This window comes from Balaenoptera acutorostrata, chromosome 1 (genome assembly GCF_949987535.1).
Source record: "Balaenoptera acutorostrata chromosome 1, mBalAcu1.1, whole genome shotgun sequence".
Lineage (NCBI taxonomy): Eukaryota > Metazoa > Chordata > Mammalia > Artiodactyla > Balaenopteridae > Balaenoptera > Balaenoptera acutorostrata.
Genome location: NC_080064.1, coordinates 144,962,485 through 144,989,068, shown reverse-complemented (window position 1 = coordinate 144,989,068; position 26,584 = coordinate 144,962,485). Strand labels below are relative to the sequence as shown.

The 26,584-nt window shown below is 41.5% G+C and overlaps 1 protein-coding gene across 1 annotated transcript in view; it reads right to left on the bottom strand.

Annotated features, from left to right (window-relative positions):
- Positions 1-26,584, bottom strand: part of LOC130704565 (uncharacterized protein C1orf21-like) — a 118,850-nt gene that overhangs the window by 32,248 nt on the left and 60,018 nt on the right. The window contains exon 2 of the mRNA XM_057525929.1: positions 4,637-4,855. Within this exon, the coding sequence (XP_057381912.1) occupies positions 4,637-4,730 (94 nt within the window). The 5' untranslated portion in view covers positions 4,731-4,855. The remainder of the gene's footprint in view (positions 1-4,636; positions 4,856-26,584) is intronic.

The window sequence follows — 26,584 nt, the reverse complement described above, 5'->3', positions numbered from 1 at the left end:
ATAGTTTTTCGAGGCAGGAGCCCACTGTGTCCCCCTTTGCCTGGCAAAGTAATAAAGCTATCCTTTTCTACTTCACCCAAAAATATGTCTCTGAGATTCAATTCAGCACCGGTGTACAGGGAAGCTGAGCTTTCGGTACCATCTCCTAAATAACCAAAATATCACAGAGACCAAAATGCTTCATATAAATGGAAACTACTATTTGTAAAAACACACTGCTTATCAACGCTCCCCAGCACGTCCTTAGAAGCTATGAAATTAAATTAACACTTTTAGGAAAAGGATCGAATGTGTGTGTGTACACACACTCAGAGACATATACTTCAGAGCTGTCCCCGAATATGCCACCTTTCACAGACTTGGTCAACTCTTCAGCAACATGGGGTAATAACATCTTTCAAGCATTAAGCTTTTAAAAAGTGAATGAGGCCATTTTATTCGGTGGAAAAGAGAGGCGTGATTTAGAAAGCAGCATACAACTGTCCAGGTTGGAATACAATCCAGTCATGAGTTCTCATTGCCTCTGTCAATGGGTGTGGTAACCCATCTCCAAGGACAGCTCCCAACAGGTCTTCCCCTCCCTATAGGCACACACTCAACAGACGGAGAGCCTTTGTGCTCCCCTGACTCTGGGTTGGTCTTGTGACTTGCTTTGCTCAACAGAACACGGCACAAACAACATTCTTGTACTTTCAAACCCAGGTCTTAAGAGGCCTGGAAGCTTCTACTTCCTCTCTTGGAAGCTAGCTGTCACATGAAAATTTGACTACCCAGATGGAAAGAGAGGTCTGAAGCCATCATGGTCAGTCGAGCCCAGCTGAGCTCCCAGCTGAATGCAGCTGCATGGCTGAGCCCAGGCAAAAAAAAAAAAAAAAAAAAAAACCCAGCAGATGAACCCTAGTCACCCCACAGAATTGGGAAAAATAATAAATCAGTGCTGCTAAGTTTGGAGTCCTTTGCTATGTGATAATAGATCACTGAAACAATGGGTGACAAAAGATATCAAATGGCTAAAAGTGAGCCAGATCTACCATTCATCTGTGACCATCTGTGATTCTATTGGGATTCTGTAGACTTCTGCTTGCAAACTAATTCAAGTGGAGAAACAGACAGGACCTTCTCTTGTCATATTCAAACTCTAGCATTCAGTAACATCTCACATACTGGTACTGATGTTCACAATGGATTCTGACAATTCTACTCCCAGAACCCTGTAGGGCTAGGAGAACTCTCTCCCTTGACTGGTACATGAAGCTCTCTCCCTCCCTGTATTCCCGCTTTACGTAACACAGTGCCACAAACCTGCAAATGCTGATGTAAGAAAGAGTAACAAGATGACGAATGCTGGAGTGAATGAAACTTCAGTGTGAGTACCAGGAGGGTGAAGAGAAGCTGGCAGAGGCCTTGAGCGCACTTTATGACACAGAGCCACACAGACAGCAATGACTGCCCAGGCATGGGGCAGACTGAATTATTAGCCCCGATTCTTGACCCTTCTCTACATCCATACCCTTGCCATGAATGTGCTGTGGTCAGATGGACTTCTCTGCCCCTTGTCTTTGAGCCTGTTCACGTGACTTGATTCGGCTAGTAAAACGTGGGTGCAAGTGACAGTGTGGGTGCCAGGTCTAAGCCTAAGCTTAAGAGGCATCATGTGTATCACTTGTACTTTTACCCTTTTGCAAAAGAAGAGCATACCCTCCCCCTTGGCTCACTGGTCCCAGGAGGAAGCTGAGAGGGACATGGAGCAGAGCCACTCCAGCTGACCAAGCAACTCGTGATCAAGAAAGACATGATTATTGCTGAATGCCACTAAGATCTTGAGGCTGTCTATTACCCAGCAATAGTTGACTAATACAAGCCTCCTTTATTAGATGCTAACATTTGCAAACTACACATGGTACTTTAGAACAGCAGAAAGTCTTCTTAGCTATAAAAGTTGTAACCATATTAGCAAATGAATGGTTAGATGGTCTCATTGCCAAGCAAAATATTAATACAATATACTGAATATCACTAAATTTTTGCTCTTACAAATCTAAGGTTACCTTACTACAGATTGTAATTTGGTATTCCACATTCTCCATAATTTAACCCTAACTTAGTTTTGTACCCAGTTCCCTCTCACTTATATTTTATATTCCATTCCAACTGGATTACTTGTAATTCTTGAATATGGGTCACATCACGTCTAGCCTTTCTTCATCTAGTTCCTTCCTACACCCTTCATCCGACAGGTTTAGATTCTCCAGTCCTTTAGGGCCAGGGTCAGCTGTCACCTCTATAAGAAATCTGCTCTGATCCCACCTTTTAAGGCAGTCTCTCAACCCTCTGACTCTTATCATGATGTGTATGCCTTTTCCTTTTCTGGTATTTGGCTTATTCTGCCTCATAACACTTCTTCGTCCTCTTACGAAGTCCTAGAAAGCAAGGTTTATCTCTGTATCCTCCATGGCATTTAGCAAATGGTCTGACACATCGTGTACCGGCCAGTCAATACTTTTTCGCATTAAAGAATGAGTGACGGATGGGAGGCAGCAGGAAATGACATTGAGAAAGAAATGTGGACTTTGGAGTCTGAGACATCTGATTCTATCACTTAGTAGCTGAGTAACTTTGGACCAGTTAGTCACACTGTGCTTCAGCTTCCAAATCTGTAAAATTAAGATGGCAGAGATTTCACAGGATTGTTGTGAAAATTCAACATGAAAATGAATGTAAATGCTTCTCGGTGTCTGACATATGGTGAAGGCTCCGTAAGTGGTAGCTCTAATTACAAAAATGACAATGACACAGAACCTCACATAGAAGTTTAATTTAAACAAATTCCTGATACTAGATTATTTCCTCTTAAAAGTTAAGTGTTTGAGAGTAACAGTAATGACTCTAGTTCCCATTAGCTGTCTTCCCAGAAGGTGTGCTTTCAAAGAGCTGGATTCTACTTTATTGAGACGCTCATATGTCACTCTTCTCCACAGTTCTTGTTTCTATCGGTAGTGACCACTAGAAGCAAATTTGTTCCAGGCAACAAATACATCTCCTTAAAACAAACCAAAATGAAATCTTCCTCCCTCCATATACATGAGCCCACTTGTAACAGAGCATTACCCCTTCCACATTGTTCCCAATTCTTCCCCAGGGGACTGAAACAACCATTGCAACGGACCAAAAGCTAGAGGTTGAAACGCAGTGGAATTCCTTGACAGAGACTGAATAGTGCAACTTGAGTTGTTTACATGTAAACATCATTGCAATGAGGTTCTTTATCGAATAAGAGATGTAGAGGTGCTTTTATGAATAAAAGTACCATGAAAATGTCAAGTCTTGGGTATTATTGTTAAAATAATTAGCAAAAACTGCTTCATCTGCCTGGACTAGCTGGAATTTTGTACAAACCCATAGCCACCCTGCATCAGGGTAATCACTGATCTTCCAAAGGACAAACTCAAGATTAGGCAAACTCAAAAGGCTGTAAGTGGCCAGGCATGGAACGTCAGCGAGCGAACTGGGCCTGATGTGCGTTCACGGGGAGGGCTCAGCCCGTTTACCGGAGGCCATACTCTGACTGAACCGGCAACTGCTACCCCATTCCAGCAACTGTTGCCTCAGGAAATGGAAAATCAATGTTGTCAGACCTTCTCAAGAAATTTGGGGTTTTGTGTGAAACATCCTGATTTTTTTTTTTTTAATTTTTTTTTATTTATTTATTTTTTTTATTTATTTTTTGGCTGTGTTGGGTCTTCGTTTCTGTGCGAGGCCTTTCTCCAGTTGCGGCAAGCGGGGGCCACTCTTCATCGCGGTGCGCGGGACTCTCACTGTCGTGGCCTCTTTTGTTACGGAGCACAGGCTCCAGACGCGCAGGCTCAGTAGTTGTGGCTCACGGGCCCAGTTGCTCTGCGGCATGTGGGATCTTCCCAGACCAGGGCTCGAACCCGTGTCCCCTGCATTAGCAGGCAGATTCTCAACCACTGCGCCACCAGGGAAGCTCAAACATCCTGATTTTTAAAGGTCACCTTGCTTTTTTATTTTAAAATTCTCTGGGGGCCAAAGAAAATATATTTGTAAACCAGATGTGGCCATGGGTTGGCAGTTTGTGACCTCTGCACTAGATATTCTCAAGTCACTATGAATCATCACAGGATGGTTAAAAGACGATTTCTAAGTTCACTGTAATTGTGTTTTTGAAACCGAGAATTTCTAATTCACAGAAAGAGTAATTCCTTATAAACTTATAATAAACTCCAAAAAACACGTCATTCCCTCCATTATAAATCCTTGCCCGTTTTTGGACCTCCATGTGTTCAGTCCTACAGTTCTGGACCGGGACACCCTGTGGCCGCTGTCCCATGCACCTGTTTATGTCCTACTAGTTCTTCAAAGCTTGATTTAAATGTGAGCTCTGCATAAAACCTCCATGATCCTCCTCAAAGTCTTCTAGGTATAAATTATGATGAAAACTGTCCAATGTAAAAGATCTGCCTTGATTTTTATCATCTCTCATCAGCCCTCTACCCACACACCCCCGTCACCCCTGCACCCCGCCCCGCCCCTCAGCAAACAGAACACAGGAACACTGCAATTGTTCACGTGAAAGGCCTGGATGGAGGGGCCAAGGATGAAATTCAACGGCACTTACCACCAAACACGTCTCCATTCTGGTAGTTCTTCCCTTTCTGGGCTTCCTCTTCATTTTGAACAGTGGCAACATGCTTCGCAGAGGCACAGCCCATAGTCTCATTCGGTCAGCTTCAGCCGGGCTGAACTGCAAAGCATCTCTACAGACACGGGGACATTTTTTTCTCTTTAGACACAAGGAAAATCCACCTTCTTGCTGAGTCGGTCAAAATGTGCGCACCTGCAAGAAGAGAGCGCTAGATCAGAATGTGGGACACGAAGCCAGTGTCTCAGTCTCCGTGGTGATTCCCGCCCGACCCAACTGGACTGGGGTGCGACCAGGCGCTGAAGAAGGAAATGCAGCACCGGTCATTCTCATCTGACCCCCGCCTGAAAAGCAAGGTCAGAAGGCCTGTGCCCTGCACAACACGTGGCTGGACTTTTTTTTTTTTTTTTAATCTTTATTGGAATATAATTGCTTTACAATGTTGTGTTAGTTTCTGCTGTATGACCAAGTGAATCAGCTATATGTATACACGTATCCCCATATCCTCTCCCTCTTGAGCCTCCCTCCCACCCTCCTTATCCCACCCCTCTAGGTGGTCACAAAGCACCGAGCTGATCTCCCTGTGCTATGCGGCTGCTTCCCACTAGCTATCGATTTTACATTTGGTAGTGTATATATGTCCATGCCACTCTCTCACTTCGTCCCAGCTTAACCTTCCCCCTCCCCGTGTCCTCAAGTCTATTCTCTATGTCTGCATCTTTATTCCTGCCCTGCCCCTAAGTTCATTAGTACCGTTTTTTTTCAGATTCCATATATGTGCGTTAGCATACGGTATTTGTTTTTCTCTTTCTGACTTACTTCACTCTGTCTGACAGACTCTAGGTCCATCCACCTCACTACAAATAACTCAATTTCATTTCTTTTTATGGCTGAGTAATATTCCATTGTATATATGTGCCACATCTTCTTTATCCATTCATCTGTCGATGGACATTTAGGTTGCCTCCATGTCCTGGCTATTGTAAATAGTGTTACAATGAAGATTGTGGTACATGTATCTTTTTTTTTTTTTTACTTGTTTGTTTGTTTTATATAAATTTATTTTATTTTTGGCTGCACTGGGTCTTCGTTGCTGCACACGGGCCTTCTCTGGTTGCAGCGAGCGGGGGCTACTCTTCGTTGCAGTGCGCAGACTTCTCATCGTGGTGGCTTCTCCTGTTGCGGAGCACGGGTTCTAGGTGTGCAGGCTTCAGGAGTTGTGGCACATGGGCTCAGTAGTTGTGGCTCGCGGTCTCTAGAGCACAGGCTCAGTAGTTGTGGTGCATGGGCTTGGTTGCTCCACGGCATGTGGGATCTTCCCGGACCAGGGCTCGAACCTATGTCCCCTGCATTGGCAGGCGGATTCTTAACCACTGTGCCACCAGGGAAGCCCCATGTATCTTTTTGAATTATGGTTTTCTCAGGGTATATGCCCAGTAGTGGGATTGCTGGGTCATATGGTAGTTCTATTTTTAGTTTTTTAAGGAACCTCCATACTGTTCTCCATAGTGGCTGCATCCATTTACATTCCCACCAACAGTGCAGGAGGGTTCCCTTTTCTCCACACCCTCTCCAGCATTTACCGTTTGTAGATTTTTTGATGATGGCCATTCTGACCGGTGTGAGGTGATACCTCACTGTAGTCTTGCTTTGCCTTTCTCTAATGATTAGTGATGTTGAGCATCTTTTCATGTGTTTGTTGGCAATCTGTATGTCTACTTTGGAGAAATGTCTGTTTAGGTCTTCTGCCCATTTCTGGATTGGGTTGTTTGTTTTTTTGATATTGAGCTGCATGAGCTGCTTGTATATTTTGGAGATTAATCCTTTGTCAGTTGCTTTGTTCGCAAATATTTTCTCCCATTCTGAGGGTCATCTTTCCGTCTTGTTTATGGTTTCCTTTGTTGTGCAAAAGATTTTGTTTCATTAGGTCCCATTTGTTTATTTTTGATTTTATTTCCATTACTCTAGGAGGTGGGTCAAAAAGGATCTTGCTGTGATTTATATCTTAGAGTGTTCTGTGGCTGGACTTTTTTTTTTTTTAACATCTTTATTGGAGTATAATTGCTTTACAATGCTGTGTTAGTTTCTGCTTTATAACAAAGTGAATCAGCTCTACATATACATATATTCCCATATCTCCTCCCTCTTGCATCTCCCTTCTACCCTCCCTATCCCACCCCTCTAGGTGATCACAAAGCACCGAGCTGATCTCCCTGTGCTATGCGGCTGCTTCCCACTAGCTATCTATTTTACATTTGGTGGTGTATATATGTCCATGCCACTCTCTCACTTCATCCCAGCTTCCCCTTCCCCCTCCGCATGTCCTCAAGTCCATTCTCTATGTCTGCATCTTTATTCCTGTCCTGCCCCTAGGTTCTTCAGAACCTTTTTTTTTTTAGATTCCATATATATGTGTTAGCATCCAGTATTTGTTTTTCTCTTGCTTACTTACTTCACTCTGTATGACAGACTCTAGGTGTGGCTGGACTTTTTGAGGAGCTAAAAAATTTCTATTTATTTATTCAAATAAATATTTGAGCACTCCTACTTGCCACACACAAACTTAATGGGCTATATAGGTTTGCTAATGTTCCGGAATCTCAAAAAGCTTCAGAGGGAGGAAAGCACATTGATGAGATCCATCGCGTTCCAGAGACTGGGAGGAGTCCTCCAACCTCCTCATCCTGTCCTGCACACAGGCCAGCTCTTCCCAGCTCCTCAGATTTTGCCAGGAGGAGGTGGGTTGGAACATGGGCTAGCATTTCCAGTGGGTTCCATAAATGATTCAATATTTTATTTTACTTGAGGCAATACTGTTTGGGAAGGAAGGAGATGGGGGAAAGGACTTAAATGTACTTTTTGTCAATTTTCTGCTTAGTTAGCTGAATGCTTTAAGGACTGAGCAGATGTAGGAATATGAAGGGAAGAAAACGAGGTGGTCGTCCACCTGTTTCAGAGCCTTGATGCCTCTGTTTGACCTCTACTAAAGGCTGCAAGAGCATTTATGGATAAACCACAAGGGAGATAATCCCCTAGTTAACTGGAGTGAATTTACCTTCCCCTGCCCTACTCAAGGTCACTATCCAAATTCTCAAGGTCTGTCATGCTCAACTTGCTCATTTTTATTTATTTTATTTTTTCATCATCCTTATCAAGCCATTCCAGTCTGGTAGATGTTTACTTTGAAGCATCTACCCATGCCTTCATCTCCACCCATCCCACTGTAACACAGGCCCTTACCCCTCACACCCATGGCAGAGCAAAAGAAGCTGCCAAGCCACCCTCTTTATCTTCATCAGCACCCATATTCCACTACTCGCCTCTCTGCTTTAGGAACAACTGATATTTCTCAGTGTCAAGAACAGTGCTACCCAAAGGCAGCTGCAAGTTTTCTCTTCCAGCAAGATTGGTGCCCCTAAGCCCTCCTTCCTAGAGCATTGACAACACCTATGGACACAGAAACTCTATCATTTAAACCACCTAATCTCAGCAAAGGGAAATTTTCAAATTAGCCCAATACTAAAAGATAATTCTAAATCAATCTAAGAAATGAACTTAGATAACACAGGTAATGATCTTAAATCAAGCCAAGCAAATACAAATTTCAACATCAACTCAATGGCTATTATACTAGCCATGTCTTTGTATAGTTCTCCAGACTAGTTTCTATCACTGGTTATATAAAATCATTAACAGAAAGTATAGGGTTAGTTGGTAAAGTTTTACAAACAAGGATGATTTTTTTCCTAGTTAATGCTTATCACAGTTTCTCAACACTATTAGGTAACCTCAGGTTAACACATTTTCCCCTTTTTAAAGCTATATGGAAAACACACACACAACTATTCTGATGATAGTTGGCAGCAATGTCATTAAAGCTACAGTATTTCCACTGATGGTCTACTCATATTGGTCTATAGAGCTCCTGGGCCAGATCGGGGAGATGTGCTGACTTTTATTTTTTTAACCTACACAATACATTGTGTTAAGTGCCACGATAAATGATTCACAGGAATCTATGGCAATGTAGAATTCAAAGAAGCAGATTAAATGATGATTGGGAAAAGGCAGGAATTAAAAGAAGTGATATTCTGTAGGGTCTTAACGTTTGGTAGAAACTTGCCAGGCTGAAAGGACAGTACCATCATCCAGATGCAAAGAACTGCCTGAGCTAAGACGCTGGAACTTGGAACCATGTGGCAGATGTTTGTGTGTGTGTGTGTGTGTTCAGAGGGGTCAAGGTCGGGGCGGGGCAAGGAAGAGGATTGCACTGCTGATGCCTGTGAAGGCCCTGGAGGAGGCCTTGCTAACTTTATCCAACTTAATAAACTATAAAACCTCCTAAGACATAGGAAGTCCATTTGATCCAAATTTGAGCACACTTTGAGAGACATTAAATTAGTAGTGCTGAAATCCACTCTGTCGACCTACTACAGTTTTTAAAGAAACAGCACTGAAATATGAGACAAGAAGGACAGGAGACAGGAATCAGTTCTAAAGGCAGAAGGGAGAAAACTCCTCTGTAAGCAGGTGGCTGCTAAGGGTTGTTGCTGCTGCTGCTTGGCCCATCTCCCTCGTTCCCTTTCAGCATTACCACGGAAGGTGACAGGTGTGGGCTCCCAGAATGAATTCCTTACTTTTCAAAAAGGGATGTGGGAAAACAACCTCACACGTACACGGTACACCGCAGAGCAACCCGAAGTGAGAGGGGAAACCTCGCCTCCCCTCCCAGTCTGTTGCCGCCTCCTCAGAATGAACAAAGTAAAAACAGGAAGGAGAGTGGGAAACCCTAGCAAAATCCAGAAGGACAGTAGGAATCTAGAGACAGTTTACAACCCTCCTCTCTGGGAGTCCTCTTCCTTTTCTGTTCCTCATTCCTATTTCACGCTTACAGCCTCACAATCTACCCAAGAAGTTAATGTAAGAATCTAAGACGTGAATTAATCTTTGCTATTCTTGAAAAGCACTGTGCGCTGTTTCTTCTGTTTTAAAAGTTCTGTTTGTAGCAACAAATCTTACTTGAATAAAAAAAAAGTTGAAATCACATGAAAATCAAACACATTGCAGCAGGCAAACAAAAATAAAACATTAAAAAAAACTTTTCAAAGGACTTCTCTATTATTCAGGCATGGAAGTGAGAGGCATGTTAATAAGCAGATTAGACACGATTCTAATTAGACACATCCAATTCAAGTGATGACTTGAGAAGTCTTCATTTAATTATATTTTTTAAAAAGCACTATCACTCAATGTGAGTTCTCTCCAAATCACAATTAGGTGCGGGTTTTGTTTTTGAAACACACACATTATGTATTTTATAGCAGTAAGTTAATTTTAAGAGTGAGGTTTTCAAGTTTTACAACTTTGACAGAAATGTATTTTAATATTTTGCCCATTTTGAAGGAGATAATTATGAAGTTACCTGAGAGGCAGAGGATCTCCAACTCTCAAAATTAACCATTGATCACTGGGGAAAGTTTTTTTACTATGTCATTTGGATTCTGCACATAAACAATTGTCCATTCATTCATTCATTTAATCAATAGATATTTATTGAAAACTACTAAACTGACAGACACATTTTTGGCAGACACTGGGTATATAGAGATAAACAGGACAAGATACAGTGCCCTCTCCATCCCCATAGAATATGAACACTCAGAGAAAGGAGGTCGTGAGAAAGACCAGTTTCACAACAATGTGGTACAGCAACTGCTGGTTAAATATAGGATGACAGGGGAGTTCACCCCACAGGCACCTGATTCAGCCTCGAGATTGGGAATGTCAAGAAAGGTTGAGTTTGAGACCCGACCATAGCTGAATAAACATCATTAAAACACTTCTGAACTGCATCTCTTTTATAGCCTGATGTAATGTCAAGGTTTCACTTCTACTGAAAATTCTCTTAATTAACCTCAATCTAACTGAGACCTCAAATTGAGGAGACCTTCAGAAATGTACCCCTAATGACTGCCACCATCATCTGCTCAAGAAAGCTTCCCTTCAGTTTCTACTATCCTTCACATAAATTCGAGCATATTTTTTTAGCTTCCATTTTTCCATTAGTTTTGCTCAGCTTTTCCCTCCCAACTCCCACATCATCTATTCATTCACCTCCCTGAAACCAGCCCACTTAGAGAGGTAACTGAGGGTGCAAATGAGCATGCAGAGACCGAAAGCACCAAGAAGATCTGAGTCTCGTTCTCACATATTGTTATTAACAGCATGCTATTTCTGAAGTCACAGATCACAGTGTGAGAATTAAACTGAAGCATCTCTTTGATGTTTGATGGAATCTTCTAATACCAAGTCCCACTGAGGATGGTTTTTTAAAACTAAATAATCTATATGATAGGATCATTGGGCACCTCAAAAACATGGGCTCCAATTAATAGCCCACGGCTTTGTGTAAAAATCTCCCCAAGTGGCTATACGGCTATATTATCCTATATTAGAAATTAGAAGCTGTAATCCCTTCATAATGCTATGCATTAACCTCATATAGCGCCATCTTTATAGAATAATTTTCTTGCTTTGATAAAACACATGAGCAAATCTGTAACTCCAATTCAAAAATTTTCAAAAAGACTAAAAAACCTTTAACTGTGCACGTTTATCCCTCCTCTCCTTACACTATGCCTCAAGACACTTCACGTACTATTTTAGATATCCTTAGGGGAATTATTGTTCCAGGATACTTCACATTATAACATGAGGAAGTTCTTTTCTGTATACAAGTGAGTCCATTACTTTTTTATGCATGTTATATATGTGTGATACATTTTCCCTTTTATAAGAAAAGATTATGGATTTATGATGGCTTTTTTTTTTGCAGTGCAGATGGATTTCTTTTTATTTTAGTTTTATTTTTTTCAGCTTTATTGAGGAATAACTGACAAAACTGCAATATACTATATTCAACAGGATGATTCAATATACTATATACATTGTGAAAGGATTCCCACCAAGTTAATTAACACATGTATCACTTCATATATTTACTTTTTTTTTTTTTTTGATGTGTACCCACGTTCTACTCTTTTAGCAACTTTCAATTATACAATACGGTGTTATCAACTATAGTCACCATGTTATACCTCAGACCTTATTCATCTTATAACTGAAAGTTTGTACCCTTTTACCAGCCTCTGCCTATTTTTCCCACTCCCCAGCCTCTGGCGACCACAATTCTACTCTCTGTTTCCATGAGTTTGACTTTTTTATTTTTAAGATTCTACATATAAGATTCTCTGTCTAGCTTATTTCACTTAGCTTAATTCCTTCCAGGTTAATCCATATAGTTGGGAATGGCAGGATTTCTTTCATAAACAGGCTGAATAATATTCCTCTGTGTGTGTGTGTGTGTGTGTGTGTGTGTGTGTGTGTGTGTGCCTCACATTTTCTTGATCCATTCATTCACTGAAGGACACTTGTTTCCATACCTTGACTACTGTGAATAATGCCGCAATGAACACGTAAGTGCAGATATCTCTTCAAGATAATAATTTCATTTCCTTTGAATATATATATCCAGAAGTGGAATTCTGGATGGCTTTTTTCTTTACCTTGACTTTTTGAACTGGAAGCATAATTTCATCAAAAAACCTACTTTTATAAAATTGGGAAGGAATAAAATATGCAAAATCTGTTTTAAGAAAAATCAAAGAAATATCTGACCTTCTTAAAAAAGGCTATGGATAATATTTCTATTTATGTAATATTATGGATAATTTCACTTTCCACCAATTAATCATTTATTTTTTCATTTTGGATGGAAAAGCCAAAAATACTGTAGACAGTTTCCTTGTCAAGAAAGACACTTCTGAAAAATGAATTAAAAGTGATAAACTCCATAAAGAAATCCTAGGGCAGAAAGAACATGAAGATACCACATGCAGTTTGGAGGGTTGGAGAAAATCGAATTCTGACTGCAATGGGTACACAGAGAGCTATGAAGTCAGCAATTAAGAAAAGGATAATAGGCACATTATTAATAGATCAGGAGCAAAGTACCCCCTTTCTTCCTTTGATTAAAAAGGGAAATCAAGACAAGGCAACATCTAAAAATTCCTTTCTTTTATTGAAGAAAGAGCCAACATCTAAGCTTCACAAAGAAAAATATATATATATAAATAACTAATCAGTCTGTTTGCCCATCTGTTCTGCTTCGCTGTAATGAGTGTTAATACAGCAGCCCACTGGGGGGAAGAAGAAAGACAGCCTGAAAGTGATTTCTAATCTTGAAGCTTTGGTATCCTTGGGCTACTGTTAACACCATTTCACATTTCATTGTGCATGTTAAAGATAATACACAAAGAGATGTCACATTTGACGTGAGGATACTCTGGAAAAGTCAAACCTTCCTATTACCCAGCAATTGCTGGCATCACAGAAGATATTCATTCCTCTTATCACACTCATTTGGTGGCATGACAATTGACAATATGCTATTAACGCCAAAGAAACAGGAATATCTGCTTCTGCTTTCTTTATGGGAAAACTCTCACTTCCACAAACAATCATTGTACAGAGGTGTCTCTCCGAAACATAACAATAGTAAGTCCTATGCAAGATGATACATTTTTGTTGGATTTCCGCAGTGAGGTATGAGGACAAGGAGGCAAGGTGACAAGTGGAAAGAGCACTGGAAGGGGAGTGAGAATGCTGAGCTCTGGTCGCAGGGGTTACATGCCTGCCTCAGTACCAAGGCTGGGCTGCCTCTCTCTGAGCCTCTTCCTTTTATTCTATGACCTACCTGAACTTACGCCCAAGTGATGCTGAGGATGAAATTACCACTTATAAAAAGGCCATTTCTCACCTAGACTCGGTTTATTTAGAAACTTTGTTTCAGCACTTACCCAATTAGGACATACTTGCAAATTTTTTTTTCCAAAATATTTCAGGAAGCCCTGTGAGGTCTAAAGATTATTACCAATTATGTTTTGGCCCAAGGGTGTTGATTTCAATTGCGTATCAAGTGAAAAAATGAACAAGGCTTAGCTCTCTTATTTCCTCTTTTCTATTCTGCCTTTAATGGATAAAAATTAAAATAAAATTTTTAAATGTTTCTTATAGAGAGCTGGATAGAAAAAGCTTGTGGAATAATTGTTCTTCAGCTAAGGACTTAAGTTTGGTGCCTTTACCCTGTAGCTGAAAACTCTATTCTTGTAATACCTATATGTGTTCACACAGTTCACTCATGGCTGACACTACTTCTGTGAAGGCAAGAGACGAAAATACCAGATCTTGATTAAAGCCACCCATCCACACCAGGGTGAACCTATGCAGAAGAATTAGGCCGTTTCTGGATTTGCTCCTCTGTGATCAAGGCCAGTGGTGGATATTCATGGACTTTTTGAGTTCTCCTTCTTTTTCCACTTCCAAGACTCAGAATACCAAGGGGATTTGCAGGAAGCTGCCAACCTGCGTCAGTGGGGAAACTTCTGTACCAAGACACCCATGACCAGGATCTTTTGACAGCTGTGCTGCTGGTTCACCATGTCACTTGGGACAAATCCATGTGATTTCCTTGTCAGTATCCTAGTAGTAACGGCTGTTTTCCTTCTTTTTTTGGATTGTTTTGAAAATCTAGGTAGATTATGAAGTGCTGCACAAAGCACTTATAAAATGCAAGGTAATGAATGTTCTGTGCATACTCTGCTCTGCCAGGTGCCTGACATTACCTATCGGACTCATGGCTTTTCAGGAGCACTGGGTAGAATCAGTTTGCCCCCATATGTGGCCCTGGAGAAAATGAGAGAAAACAGTTGGAAAGGAAAAAATAAAAAACAAGAAATGACTAGAACATGTAAATAGAATAAGTATGAGTTACTTAAAAAAGCGCAATTTGATTCTAATCTAAGCAGATAAGTCATGATCCTTCCTGAACGGCCAATGAAGGACATCCTGGGCGACCTGTGTGTTGAAATGCATTGTGAAGAACAGATAACGATTCCTGCCTTTGAAGGGCCAGCATTCAGACACGGCTAACAGATCATAAACATAATAAAGTAAAATAAAATTCCAATGACTAATGGACATGGCAAGGAAAAAAAAGGATCAGAGATATTCTTCAAAGTCATAGGATATTTCAAGCTAATTAAATTAGTGCTTGTCTCAGCTTTATTTTATGCAACAAGAAATGGAGAAACATCCAGCAAATGTGCTACTCTTAGCAGACCCTTGGAAAGAGAACCTCGGGTAAGAGACCCTCGTTTACTGAGGAGGAGGACGGTGAAACAGATGTCATGTCAGTCTTGAGCTGCTGGTCCTCTTTAACAACATAAACTAGAACAGAACTGCAGCTGGATTAATCCCTCGGAAATCTGGATGTCACTTTCGTGGCGCTAAGGACAAGAGTTGAATGCCACTGATCTTTGTCTGATGCACACACTGGAAAAAGACATGGGATGTTTTCCTTACTGAATTACAAAGTCTCAACTTTTATACAAGGCTACTGTAGTCCACATTTTTGATTCAATTCAATCTCTTAACTTAATGCAGAGACTTGTATCTCAGCCTTAAACTGGTTACTGTGGTAGATACAAAGAAATATGACCAACAGATACAAAAGATACAAATTACCCAAACTAACCATTAGCAGCAAATGTGAGAATTGTATAAAAACAAGAAAAGCCTGCTGCTATTTTATTTGTGGATTTTGGTGCTAATATTTGAGTATGTGTATGTTTAATATCCTCAGAATTATAAAAACTTTTAACGAAGCAATGTAGTAACACTTTGATAAGATATGAACACCAGAAAAAGTGTTTCTCTCCAAATCTAAACGTGCATCCCTCTTTCCTCTCCCAATAACCCCTTTCCTCCTTTTTTCCCCTCCCTACTAAAACAAATGAACTCATCCATCAGAGACTGCTGCAAAGTCTGGCCTAACAGTGCTTTCTTTCTCCCAGTGCTCTGCCTCAGGCCACACAATCCCAGGTCTGAGGGGAAGTCAGCAATGACCCAGTGATTGAGTAAACCCATCACTTGCCCGCTGGACTGAGAGCTGTTCACTGAAATGAGTGTCCCTCGGGGAAAGCCTTCGCCATCTGAAATTCTGCCTGCTAGAACCTTCAAGTTCCTACCAGAACAGCTCAATTTCTGGAAGCGGCCCCAAAACGTAAAGAAAGCAAACAGATAAAACCTCTTTGTTGGTGAAAGACTCAGTCTCCCTCTCTTACACACACACAACATACATACACACGCACACACACTAAAAATTCTAGAGATGCAAAGATTACCTCCAGCATTTTGTGATTTTGTAAAGAAAAGGAGTTGTGTGGCTTTGGGCAAGTTATTGACTTCACAGGGCCTTGGGTTCTCATCTACAAGATGGGATAAGACTGCATGAATTTTGAGGGGAGCAGATGAGACGATAGATGTAAAGTGCTTAGCACAGCACCTGGCAATTAGTAAAAAAAATCAATACATGATAGTTACTGCCATTATCACCATCATCATGATTTAATGGGATGGTGATGAACTTTACAAAGAAAGGGGCAGAGGCAAAAGAGAATAGAAAGAAAAGATGGAAAGAGAGATGAGAGGTAAACTGTGGCAGCTTAGTTCTCCTTAGGAACTAAACCAAAGATAAGCAGGCAGGACCGAATACAGACAGAAACCAAGAAACAGCAGCTCTGCAGCAGGAGAGGCTCATGGCCCCACTGCAGCTCCTGCACAGACAGCCCTGAGCAGTGCCGGTGTTTCTGCAGCACTGGGGGTGGGCAGGCCAGCCTCTGTGTGGACATGCCAGGGCTCCGGAGGCAGAGGCCACTGTGTGCAGACAAATCGAAGGTCAGTGAGCTCTCCTACGCTTTGTCACAGCCTGCATGACTGTGCCACTCACATCTTCCACTCCTACGTGTTTATGTGCCTGTCTCCTTCACCAGACAGATTTCCAAGGTCACGACCATGTCCTAATTATTCCTCTCTACATTCCCTCTGGCACAGGTCAGGCACACAGTAGGTCTGCAATAGATGCTGAGCAGATGAATTCTCTTAGAAACCTCTTTTCACAAAGAGACATGGGGGGCTCTTAAAGAAGGGAGCTCTCAGATGAAAAGCGGCTCAACATCACTCATTATTAGAGAAATGCAAATCAAAACTACAATGAGGTATCACCTCACACCAGTTAGAATGGGCATCATGAGAAAATCTACAAACAACAAATGGCTGGAGAGGGCGTGGAGAAAAGGGAACCCTCTTGCACTGTTGGTGGGAATGTAAATTGATACAGCCACTATGGGGAACAGTATGGAGGTTCCTTAAAAAACTAAAAATAGAATTACCATATGATCCAGCAATCCCACTACTGGGCATGTACCCTGAGAAAACCATAACTCAAAAAGACACATGCACCCCAATGTTCACTGCAGCACTATTTACAATAGCCAGGTCATGGAAGCAACCTAAATGCCCATCGACAGACGAATGGATAAAGAAGTTGTGGTACATATATACAATGGAATATTACTCAGCCATAAAAAGGAACAAAATTGGGTCATTTGTAGAGACGTGGATGGATCTAGAGATTGTCATACAGAGTGAAGTAAGTCAGAAAGAGAAAAACAAATATTGTATATTAATGCATATATGTGGAACCTAGAAAAATGGTACAGATGAACCAGTTTGCAGGGCAGAAACTGAGACACAGATGTAGAGAACAAATGTATGGACACCAAGGGGGGAAAGCGTTGGGGGTGGGGGTGGTGTGATGAATTGGGAGACTGGGATTGACATGTATACACTGATGTGTATAAAATGGATGACTAATAAGGACCTGCTGTATATAAAAAAAAACAAATTCAAAAAAAAAGAAGGGATCTATCTCTCCTCTGCCTCAGGTCCTAGGTCACCGGCGTGGTCAGTGACCTCTTTAGCATATCACCAATAGCTATAGTTAAAAATGTTCATCTGAGCCATGAAAGACAATTTAAAATTATGTTCAGTATATACTCCCTAAAAAGACAGGAAGGGAGTTATATGTAATATTATACTAGTATAATGGAATTTTGGAAGCATTTGGCACTTGTATAGTTGTCCCTAATCTGCCCAAGAAAACTGTGCTATTTATTTATTTCAACAACCATTTTTTGGTAACTTGTTTAGTTCTCAACATTTCACAAGGGACCAGAGATTCCAAAACGGATAAGTCAGCCAGACCTTGATTGTGCATTTCCTGACTGTCAGTTAGAGTCTAGAGACGTTTAGCGGCGCTTCTAAAACTCAACCATCTGAAAAATCAAGGGTTTGTTTTTGTTTTTGCTGAAATTTAAATCTTTGCTAAGCTTTCCATGACAAAGAACTTTTTAAGGATGATGTCCTCAGAGGGCGAAACAAACTGAAATTATAAATAACCATTTTCAGGTAGCACAAATCAATGTCCCTTTAACCTACTGAGTTTGAAAAACAAACAAAAAAAGCACTTCAGTTCTCATGCTGCTCTCAAGAAATGCATAGGACTTTTGGGAACTTCATCGATTTTGTAGAGCTCAGCCAAAAAACACATTCTGTGTGATCATCTACTTAAAGAAAACAAAAAGTAAGAAGCTGAGAAAACAGACCTAGGAGGACAAAGCAAAATCAGGTGAGGAATGACCACTCCTCCCTAATGTACCAGCAGATGCTGTTCTGCTCCTGACGAGTTCGCTCCTGACTCTGCACTGGGGAGTCTTTCCATGCACCTGCCATCGTTTCGGTGATGTTTAGTGGGGTTTGAGACCACAGACACATAAAGGGAGGGCAAGAAGCTCTTCCCTAGTCTTGATGTTCATCTTCAGCCACTGAAAAGCTATTGAGGAACATCTAGGGTTACAGGTTATGAGTTATTAGGACCTTGTAAATGTTACCAAAATTTGCAGTCTACTCTAAAATAATTATTTGAAATCAGCCCAAATGTTCCCCATTTGAAGTAGCATAATTAGTGAACATGGTGTTCCTTCCCACTTGTCCAACACAATGTACTTAGAGAAAGAGACCAGAGGGACAAGCCTGGTAGGACCGGACAATGCGGGCAGGAGCCATATGACTGGGGCCCACCAACAGGAGACTATAGCTCAGCATCCAGACAACCTGCCCAGCACCTCTTGGCATTAACACTCTCCAAAGATCCACCTTCAGTTCCAGTCTGACACATGAAGGTTTTAAGTCTTTGTCTGAAAAGAGAACTAAATGCATGGCTTGATGGTAAACACTTCTATTGGAGAAACACATGGCAGAAACGGGTTACGTTTAGGGTCTGACCACGTTCTATTCTAACAAGGCCTTTGGCCAGCTGTCATCTCTGTGGGACCTCTAGTGGGGTCCAGGCTGAGGCAGTTTTGGTCCTGGATATGACAAAGGCACATCTGGCAAGCTGCTTAGTATTCCCGTATCTGGGAGGAAGTCACCCCCATATCGTCTCTATGACATCACTGCCATTACCACCCTAGGAATGGTACTGCAAAAATAAAAGACATAAATTTTCTAATTCCAAGATCTCCCTGAACATGTTAAAGAATTTTCACGATTCACAAATTCAAATTTGTATTTGTAAATCATGTTCCGAACCCTTTAAACCTCTCACTATTCATGAGCATTTTCTAGGCCACAGATTTTGTTTGTGCCTTTGCTGTTCTGAGAAAGGAAAAAATTCACAAGGCAATGTCCAATGGACATCAGGATGGTCCTATTGGCAGTTTTAAAAACATCAGAACATGATTAAAATTTTTAATAAAAAACTGTACTTCTCATAAGTTAGTAATTATCCCATTAATTTTCTACAACTAAGACAAATTAAGATTCTTAGTGCATTGATTCTGTCAAGTCCTTCCCCTGGTCCAAAACCCTCCAAGACTCACTCTGCCTCTAGGGTAAAGCCTGAGATACTTGGACTTTCAAGCTAGACACGGCCTCAAGGACCACTGAGGTCAAGGTTCTTAATTTTACATATGAGAAGACTGAAGTCTAAGGGGTTTAGGCAACTTACTCAGGGTCCCCCAGGACCCAGACCCATGGTCTCACTGTTGCCTCTTGCTACTGCTCCAAGGTAACCAGCATCCTTTCCATCTCATCAGGTAGGTCTCACAGACAACCCTTCTCCCTCAATATTCTGCTCACATGCCTGCCTCTCTACTTCTGCTTAAGCCTTTACTTTTCCAGGAAGAAGACGTCACACCATTTCATGCCTTCCTTCAATCCTCTCTTTCCTAAACTCTTACTTATAGAGTCAATTATTTGGTGTTTCTCAGGCATCTCTCTCTAAATAGACACTAAGTACCTGGAGGGCAGAAACCACCTCCTGTATGTCTCCCCTGCTATGTTGGAGGCCCAACTAGACAGAGTAGGAACTCAATAAACCCGCTTCAAAATAGCGAGCATTAGGCTGGCTTTGTCTTCCCACCTCTGCACCTGCTATCCTCTGCCTTGAAGGTTCTCCCTCCTTACCTCTGCCTGGTTGAAATTCTGGTCTGTATGAGCTGTCCCTCCCCAAAGGTCTCAGAATACCTGATAGGCCCCTTCGTAGCCCTCATATAGGGCAGAATATTCTTAATTCCTAACTGCCCGTCTATTGGTTCCATAAGTCTAGGGTATAAACTCCTTGGGAGACACAGATTGAGTTTCTGGCTTCCTATTGTATCCCGAGCTTCCAACAGTGCTTAGCTCAGGATATGTGCTCAGGAAATAAATAAGGAATGAAGGCCCCCAGAAGAAAGTCTTAACTCCGCATGGAAATCAAGGCTTTCCATGCACATCTCCAACCTCATCCAGCTTTCTACAGGCATATTGCTCTAGCCAGTCTAGTCTCTAGCTACTAACCCCTGAACATACTTTCACATTCTAACCCGAACTGCCTCTGGCTCACGGTCTCACCTTAGATAGAAAGCCCTCCTGTTATTCATCTCCGCCTGTTTTCAAATTCTACCCATCCTTCAAGGTCCAGAACAAGTCTTATCACCTCTAAGAAACCTTGCTCCAGGCCACACAGATCTTTCCCTTCTCTAAATTCATCAGCATGTGTCCACATGGCTCATTCATCACCTGTTCATGTTGCTGCAAGTCCACAGTTATCTTTCCATCTCGGTGGAACCTGGCCTACGGAATCCCCTTTCTTCTGAAGTCAGCACTCACCTCTCCATTTAGGACGTAATTACATACATGGTCTTGGGACATCTCCTGCACCGTTGTTCTATATTGTTAACTTTTGTGCACTTTTGTCTTGGTATCCTAGTTTACTTATAAATTTTTCAAGGCAAGTCATGCTTTCGATGTCTTTGATCCTCTGCAATTCTTTGCACAAAGTAGGAGATTAATAAATATTCGTTACTTGACATGTTAGCTAGAAAGCAAAGATGTGCAGGAGGAGAGAACTACGGAAATTATAAAAAATAACTTTTGCCAAAAGTGAAGTTGAAGTTTCTGATTATTAGAGGCTGTCTAATAAGGTCAAATGGTGATAGTATAATTACACCATCATTTGGTAAAATTACTCTCTGAATAAAGGTTATTTTTAAATAGAAACTTTTGTCCATATGATAAAAAATTATGAATAGAAAACAATAGAAAAGGAATAAAAAAGGAAAGAAATAAAAACATATACCCAAGATTGACACACACACCCCGCCCCTACCCCTATGTCAGGAGGGCTGGCTGCAGCACCCACAACTGCATCAGCTGACTTTTATGACAAGGTCTAGTTCATGACTGAGTTAACATCATGGCTTTCTACAAACGCTTGCCCAACAACTCCCTGAACATGAACAAAATAATTCTTCCAGGGTTGCAGGGAGAGGAGGGAGGAGCATCAATCTCTTTTTCCTACTTTGTCATAAACATTTCCTTGCAGTAATTATTTCTTGATGGACTGTGTCTAACTATTTATTTATTTTATATCTCACCATACTCCGCCCCCCCCCAATGTATTTTATATCTCACCATACTCCGCCCCCCCCCCAATGTGTACAGGAGCTGCTTTCAACCATAAATAGCAACTTTAGAATACAAATGCTGTGTTGGGGGATCAGTAATTCAGGGTTCAGTAACCTAGCAACAGTATGTCAAGACCTCCTAATCTATACCCTCAACTACCAAATGGCCACACACCCCCAAGACACGGGCCTGCAAACCCGCTGTTCAAATCAGTGTTGGCTAATCACAAATCGATAGTGGCCAGCAACAGAAATATCACAAAACAGAGGAGCCTCTCTGCTGGGCTCCAAAAGCCAGGGGATAAAGGGATATAAATAGGAACCTAGGAAGCATACACACTACTAGGAACTAGAGGCCACAGAGTTGCCAGTTAGGATTTGGCCCTGGGAAAATCCAAGTTAGTCAGCATCTAGAACCCTCTAACAACCCACATCTCACATGTGTTTTATATGCCAAAGGCTGAACACACGTTTTAGTGAGAATGAATTTTAGTTCCATTACCAGGAACGTTCTCCTAGCTGAAGACAAGAAGGAGAGAAAGGGACACTTTAATTTTTTTTCTAATAAATTAATGAAAACTGAATTCTCATCTCTGAGACATATTACCAGAAAGAAAATGAAGACTCATGCCCTCCTCCCCGTCATTTAGTTTGGTTTTGTCATCACCTCATCCATCTCGCTTTAATGGACCTGGGTTTCTAGGGGGCATTTGTAGTGAAGGGTCCTCCATTTCTTAAAAAATATACATATTTCATTGGTTTCCTTTCCCTATCCAATAGTGAAGGTCATGATATAGGAAAGCAGCATAACAATGTGTTTTTTTAATCAACCACTCCAGCAGTGGCAAAAATAAATGAAATGTGGGAGGTTGTTTATTTGTATATCAAAGAGAAAGTGAAATTCCCCATAGGGTGACACGTTCATTTGTTTTCCCCAATGAAGCAAACAAATGAAATAGAAATAAAACAGGAGCCTACCCTTCATCATTCATGGTGCAATGAGTTCTTGCGATTAACCATTCTCCTTCCTTGTTACACTCACTTCCAAAAAACAGATGTACAATGACATCAGCAAAACAGTCAAAGATCATCAATCTGTAAGACAGGAAATGCAGCAGCCAGACTTGCATCCTTTTGAAACATGAGCTGACTCCTGGCTGGTAGCTCTGGTTCTGCTGTGCAGGAAACGGGTTCACCGATAAGAGGTCTTTGGGTAGCGGCAGTGATCCGGAGGATTTATTGGTAGCAGTACCCTAGGACAGGGAGACCCAACCTTGCCACGGCTCTCCACACCAGGTGGACGCCTATACAGTGTGCTTAAGGTCAAAAATCTTAGACTCATTGAATCCAGTAAGAAGTATGCAATGGTACTTCTCTCCGCTCCAACTCAACCACCTATTATTAGAAGCTGGACACCAACAACATTCTGTCAAGAAGACCAAAGACAGAGTATGTAAGGCGTGGGGGAGCCCTGCCCACTGACATTAGGACAGTCTAATAGATGGAAAAGGTTACCACACTGGCATATAAGGAACACCCAGTTCAAGCCCTGATTGACTGGTGCTCCGAGGTCCTAAGCAAGAAGTCTGGCCGACAGAAGGGATGACGTGGGTGCTCCTGGGTCACGGGAGTAGGGCAAGGTGCTGATACTGAAAACGCTACCCCTACCAGTGATGCTCAGATGACGGCAGGCATGCAAACATCAACATTTTCTGGAGAAAAAATGGAGACAAAGAAGACAGGGAAAATGGAGACGAGCTGGAGACAAGGAAGGAAACTTGTGCTCAATGTCAAACAGTGATGGAGAGCTACGGAATTCTGCTGGCATCACAGACATAAGAACAACTGATGCTTATATACCACTTTACCACGTGTGGAGCCTCTCACACACGCTGGCTCTGTCGATCTGCCAGAGTCTTCAGTAGATGATTCGGAAGACACTGACAACGCAACTCTAGATGCCAGTAAAGTCAATCCAGATCTAGGGCACCCCTGGCTGGAGAGGTAAGAAAGGGGAAATGCTCCTTTAGATAAAGGGGTAGTCACCCCATTTTGATTTCCTCTGCTTGAGAGTAACAGGATTTTAGTGAAAAAAAAAAAAATCGATAAGAGTATCAGAGCATATTCAATGGCATTTATAGCATCACTGACCTTGTTACCTCTTGCTGGCACCTCCCCAACTCAATTTCTATTGAATGTCTACTGAAGCTGCACTTTACTGGGGATGTAAACATCCATGAAGGAGCCTGATTCTCCTGACAACGGTAGCAGTTGCTTGAAGGAGCAGAGTGAACCCTGGGATTGGGGGACACACTGCGTGACTTCCCTCCACGGCTTGCTAGTCCCCCACCCCTAATCTGTTTCTATCACTACCTACCAAGATGATTTTGAATGAAATCTGTGGCTAAGATGGCTAGAGAAAAGCAACGATGGTTTCCAGCATAACAGAGAGGAAATGCGTTGTTCTCTCTAGGATGCGCCCTCGCGCTCTCTGCTCTCTTGGTTGTGGGAAGGGCTGTGCAGGTAGTCCCGGTGCGGAAAAGTCCTGAAGAACAACAGAAAGAGTCGGAGAGAAATGGGGTGCAAGGAAAAGACATGCTGAGCAGCCGTCAGGGTGGAGGAGACTGGAAGCCACCATAGGAAAAGTGAAAAATAAGGGGATGGAGGCAGAAGCTTTTACGACTGCTTTCCTTGCAGGGTCAACTCAATCCCTAGACTCCACTCAAAGTGTCGGGCTTCTAGGAAGCCTCCTGTGATCTCTGTTCCCTGCCCCCACCGCCCGGGTGCCCTCAGCTCTTCCTGCACTTCCCACCCCGCGTCCGCACTGCCTGCTCATGTCTGCCTCCCAAACTAGACCATGAGGGACAGAAGCACAGACTCTCTTATTCATCAAAAAAAAAAAAAAAAAAAGAAAATAATAATCTATCCCCAACTCCTAGCACAGTCACTGATGCATAGAAGGTGTCCAACACATGTTTGCCAAATAGCATGAATCTTAAAAATGGAGATGTTAATAAACAGATACCGGCTGTAACAATCCCAGGGCAGCTTTGGAATCTTAAACCAATACAGAGCACAACAAACTAATAAAGCCCTCATGAAAAGATGCTCAACATCACTAATTATTAGAGAAATGCAAATCAAAACTACAATGAGGTATCACCTCACTCCGGTCAGAATGGCCATCATCAAAAAATCTGCAAACAGTAAATGCTGGAGAGCGTGTGTAGAAAAGGGAACCCTCCTGCACTGTTGGTGGGAATGTAAACTGATACAGCCAGTATGGAGAACAGTATGGAAATTCCTTAAAAAACTAAAAATAGAGCTACCATATGACCCAGCAATCCCACTACTGGGCATATACCCTGAGAAAACCGTAATTCAAAAGGACACATGTACCCCAATGTTCATTGCAGCACTATTTACAATAGCCAGGTCATGGGAACAATCTAAATGTCCAACAACAGATGAATGGATAAATGATACATATATACAATGGAATATCACTCAGCCATAAAAGGGAACGAAATTGGGTCATTTGTAGAGGTGTGGATGGACCCAGAGTCTGCCATACAGAGTGAAGTAAGCCACAAAGAGAAAAACAAATATCGTATATTAACGCATGTATGTGGAATCTAGAAAAATGGTACAGATGAACCGATTTGTAGGGCAGGAATAGAGACACAGACGTAGAGAACAGATGTGTGGACACAGCGGGGGTGCGGGAAGGGGAGGGTGGGTGAACTGGGAGATTAGGTGTGACATAAACACACTACCATGTGTAAAACATATAGCTAGTGGGAACCTGCTGTATAGCACAGGGAGCTCAGCTCGGTGCTCTGTGATGACCTAGAGGGCTGGGATTGGGGGCGGGGGGGGGGGGGGTGGGAGGTCTAAGAGGGAGGGGATATATGTATACATACAGCTGATTCACTTCATTGTACAGCAGAAACTAACACAACATTGTAATAGCAATTTTACTCCAATCAAAAAAAAAAAGTGAAAAAAACAAAGTCATTCAGTCACTGGGAAATAAACAAGGAGAGCTGTGTGCAGTTTCTTCAGTATTCCACAAGGCCAAATGAGGCATTTTTATAACTGGCATCAATTCCCTATGGGTACAGGTTTCACACGTTGTACTCTTTGACCTAAAAGTGTTACAAGCAAGCTTTAAAAGTGTCTGACTTACCCTTCACCTTCCCCAGGAACAACTTATATGTTAGAAAAATATAGCCCATTCTGTTATGGTAATGAATTTCTTAAATGTCAAGCTATTTACTAAAATCAATTACTCCCCAAACCACTTTCTAATCTACCTTTCTAGTGAAGACGGTACAAGCTGATAGGAAAAGTCATCTATCACGTGAGTGTTCCCCTGAAGAAACAAAATTATTTCATAACATACAACACAACGTGATATGCATAAAATGCAGTCAAATAATGTTTAAGTAAATATGATTATTACTAAGATACCCTGCAGGTTTTTTTTTAAACATACACTTTATTCAAGGAATGGCAAAATCTTTGATAGAATTCCCTATAAAACAGAGACACATGATAAAGCTACGAATACTACTCTAATTTCTATTTATTTAAATTTGCCACAGACTCATTTATGCAAGAGTTAAATTTCTCGCTCTCTCTGAAGTTCCAGCATTCTATGATCATTTTGTTTCCTGACACAAATTTTAAGGCCCCTTAAATTCTGAATTAGTCTAAGTTTGATTCTTTTAAAATTCTTTTTATGGAATACATTTAGACATGAATTAAAATTAATTCTGTTATGAGAAATTTCCAATCGCTTGTGATAACTGGCAATAAGCCAGATTGTTGTAAAAGCCAGAGTTGGTGTAAATAAATGAAGATGTTAAATTGAAATACTTTTGGAGCTGTTTCAAATTATAGCAGAGCCAAAACCATATCCATTTACCATTCAGTACACATATGCCAAGCATAATATATAGTTTTTTATTGCTTCAAATAGTGTAGATCTAGCAGTGTATATGTTAACTCCTTT